This window comes from Columba livia, chromosome 23, assembly GCF_036013475.1.
Source record: "Columba livia isolate bColLiv1 breed racing homer chromosome 23, bColLiv1.pat.W.v2, whole genome shotgun sequence".
Classification (NCBI taxonomy): Eukaryota; Metazoa; Chordata; class Aves; order Columbiformes; family Columbidae; genus Columba; species Columba livia.
In genome coordinates, this window is record NC_088624.1 from 5,053,662 (window position 1) to 5,057,051 (window position 3,390).

General features: G+C 53.0%; 1 protein-coding gene across 1 annotated transcript; it reads right to left on the minus strand.

Moving 5' to 3' along the window:
* Positions 1 to 1,192: 1,192 nt before the first annotated feature.
* On the minus strand, positions 1,193 to 2,401 carry LOC135576177 (feather keratin 1-like). Its single transcript, XM_065039897.1, has 2 exons — positions 2,302 to 2,401; positions 1,193 to 1,954 (listed from the first exon to the last, which is right to left on the minus strand). The coding sequence occupies exon 2, from the start codon at positions 1,931 to 1,933 to the stop codon at positions 1,625 to 1,627; it is 309 nt and encodes a 102-aa protein (XP_064895969.1). The 5' UTR covers positions 1,934 to 1,954; positions 2,302 to 2,401; the 3' UTR covers positions 1,193 to 1,624.
* Between the last annotated feature and the right edge of the window lie 989 nt (positions 2,402 to 3,390).

The window sequence follows — 3,390 nt, forward strand, 5'->3', positions numbered from 1 at the left end:
AGGCCAGGCACCCGGAAGACCTGGGCTGGACTCTTCGACTAACCAGAACTGGATTCAGGGATGCAGGGTCTGGAACCAGGCCCAGGATAGCAGGCACGACAGGCAGGGTCCTCTTCAGATGCCGGCCATGGTCGAAGAGGACGAGACCCTTGTGATCTCTCACTCTTATAGGGTGTATGATGTGTGTGGGGTGGAATACTCGGTCAATTTTAGTCACCTGTTCTGTTTGATCCTCCTTGCAAATACACCCCTCTCACTTATGGGACGTGCAATATTTATCAGTAACCTTGACTGCCATAGTAATAAGTGTAAACCTGGGCCTCTCCTGCATGTCATTGCTACCGTTATGAGCTCCAGAGCGAAGAGTGTCAAAAAACACGCAGTCAAATTCAGAAAAGTGCAGTTACTTAGAAGAACTTAGCTGAAAGGAAAATTCACTACAAGAGAAACTAGTCTTGTTTTAAACAAAACCAGGACAGGCACTCATGGCTTGAGACCAATGATCTCTGAAGGTCATTTGCAACTTGATTATGCTCTGATCCTATGGTGCCAGGACAGCCTTTTTGTGCCTTCTTGGCCCACCGGATAGAGGGCCAGCAATGAGGAGAAGGAGCTCAGGTTCTCAGGCAGGAAGACAGGCAGTGTGCAGGAGCTGTCCTGAATGTTCTGAGTAAGGTAAGAAAGGACTGCAGAAGGCATCTCCGCACCTACTAGAAGATCGTACGATCTGTGCACGCCAGGTTTTGGGACAAGTTTTCCCAAAGATGCTGTGGCAGTATTTTCCCTTCCTGTTCTCCAGCTTTTCTTTTCCACCTGGTCTTTCCCTCACCCCAAAATTCTACGTCTCAAGGCTGGGGTTAAGACAGGTTCTCCTGGGCTTTCCTGGGACAGTATTGCCTCTGCCTTGTCAATACCACATTCATTCCTTCTTCTCCTCACTATTGCTTCACAATTTTGAGCTTCCCAAGGAAAAAGAAAAGGTGTATACAACAAAGTGATGGAGTGACTGAACTGCCTTGTGTTGTTCTACCCCAGTATAGCCATGTAGGCAGTGATGTTTAGAAACCAGAGGCTACACTCAAGTCATGACTAAGTACAGTCAATACCAAAGTAGTTGACAATCACTGCACAACCTTCTCCAACAACCTGATCTGAGAACCAGGCCTAAGCATGATGAGAAAAAGGCATGGGCTGGGATGCAGAAGAACTTTAATGAGACAAAAGAAAACAAAATAAGGTGGCTCTGAGGGGCAGCTCCAGTAGCCAGAACACCGGGGGCAGACAGGAGTATGTGACCCATGGTTGTGGTACAGATCCAGCCAGGTGTCCATCTGCCTGTCCCACAGAGGGAGGAGGGCCAGCAGGTCCTCCCTAGGCTGGCTTTGTGGGTCTCACAGCCCAGGGGAGCACAAGAGAACAGAGACACAAGAGGGAGAGAAGACATGGGGAGAAGGGAAAGACGGCATGGGCTGTGCTTTCTGAGAGCCCAGGCTGGCCCTGTCTTTTTACAAAGGGTGCTGGGCTTGCCCAGCCCATCTGAAAGGAGCAACCTGATGATTTGTCTCCGGTCCAGCCCTATCCTTTAGGTCCCTGGTTTCCATCTCCAGGGCCATCACCATCAGATTTAGCAGGGGAAACACCTCCTCGTGCCACAGATGCCGCTGCCCAAGCCAGACAGGCCAAAGCCCCCGGAGTTGATGGGCACTCCCTGAGAGCTGAGGATGCTGCCAACAGCAGCGGAGGTGGAGGAGCCCACAGCGGTGTTCTGCGGGAAGGAGCTGAGGATGGGGCCAGGCAGGGTCACCACCACAGCTGGGGGCTCGATGACAACTCTGGAGTCCTGGCACTGCTGGACACAGGGCTCATTGCAGCTGTTGGCCAGCGGGGTTGGGCCGCAGGGCTGGCAGGGCAGGCACGGGTTGTAGCAGGACATGTCTTGTGGCTGGAGCTGCTCCTGGGAGAGAGGACAGGGGGAGGCTGAGCATGAGGGATGACATAGTATCAGTCTTTGTCCCAACCATGAGAGAGCCAAGGAACAAACTGGAGATGAGAGTTGGAGGCTGTGTAAGTGACCCACAGGCTTTTCCCTCAGAAGAGCCCTGCCAAGAGTGACCAGGGAGATCCCCACGTATCCCATAGCTCAGGAGAAACTTCAGCCACACTCCAGAGTCTCTCCTTGTCACATGTTCTGCCCCCTCTCTGCTCCCATGGCAAGCAGCCTCAACACCCTGCATTTGACAAAGGAACAAAGAAACCCCAGAGGAGGAGGAGGAAGAGGAGGAGAATGGTTGTCCGACTCACCTCAGTTCCAAGAAGAGGGAGGCGAGAGGAGTGGATGCGAGAGTGAGGTGCAGGACCCACTTTTATACTGCTCCTGCACCGCCCCAGGCCCACAGTCACTGCACGCGGGCAGTAATTTTCCAACAGACTCACTTCCAAAGCAAAATATCCTAATTAATGACATAGGTTGTGTTTTGGTTTTTGTCAACGCTCCCATTTCAATTCCGCATTGCTGCCATGCCCTCCAGGCCACAGCCTCTCATTTCAAGTACCATATGAGAAGCGCAAGGATTTCCTGTGTGAGAAAACATCGGAACCTGCCAAAAATATGCTCTGTGTAGAGCCCCATGGAGCAGGCTTTTTCCTGACAAATGAGGGGCATTTAGGGGCTCAGGACAATGTCTTATTCCTCCCACTCTCCTCGCACCTCAATGCACTTTGGCTGCACACTTTGCACCTGAACAGCCAGAGAGGCAATGGCTTGGGCACATTTCCAAACACTCTGGCCACTCTGTGAGCCCCTTGAGCTGTGGGAGTGCCGGTAAGAAGGTCACACTGAGAACAAAGGCCATTAGGGCTTCCAGGAGCTGCGTACTCAGGTCCAGCCCAACGGTCAGAGCTGGTTTTCCTGGGGCTGGGATGGAGCTCCCCTGGCCTCAGGGAATTTATCCCAGTGTGGGATACAGGCCTGCAGACAGCATGCACTCCTGGCTTTGACTCACACCAGAAGCCTGACACACGGCGAATCCAAAACTAGAGTGTGACTCACCATGGGTAGGGAGAGTCTATCCCAGGAAGCTTGCCTGCTGAAGGCACTCCCTTGGCCTGCTGGGATGCGTCCCAGCTGACTCCATGTCTGCAGGGCAGGGAAGCGCATCGCCTCCTTGAAGTTGTCTCAGAGCTGTTTTTCTACCCAGGTCCCTTCAGACCCCGTCCAGTCCATGAGCATCCCCAGCACATGGCACTGCAGGGTCCTGACAGCCCTCACTCACTGGGTAGTTTGGGGAGGTTTCTTTGCCTCTCCAATGGTACCGGTTGTTGCTCCAGCAAGAGGAGGGCTTTGGGGCAGTGGAGGGGAGGCCTGCTGATACCCTAATGCCAGGAGATGTT

Coding starts and splice junctions, on each gene's coding strand:
- LOC135576177 (XM_065039897.1), bottom strand. CDS start 1,933: ATGTCCTGCTACAACCCGTGCCTGCCCTGCCAGCCCTGCGGCCCAACC.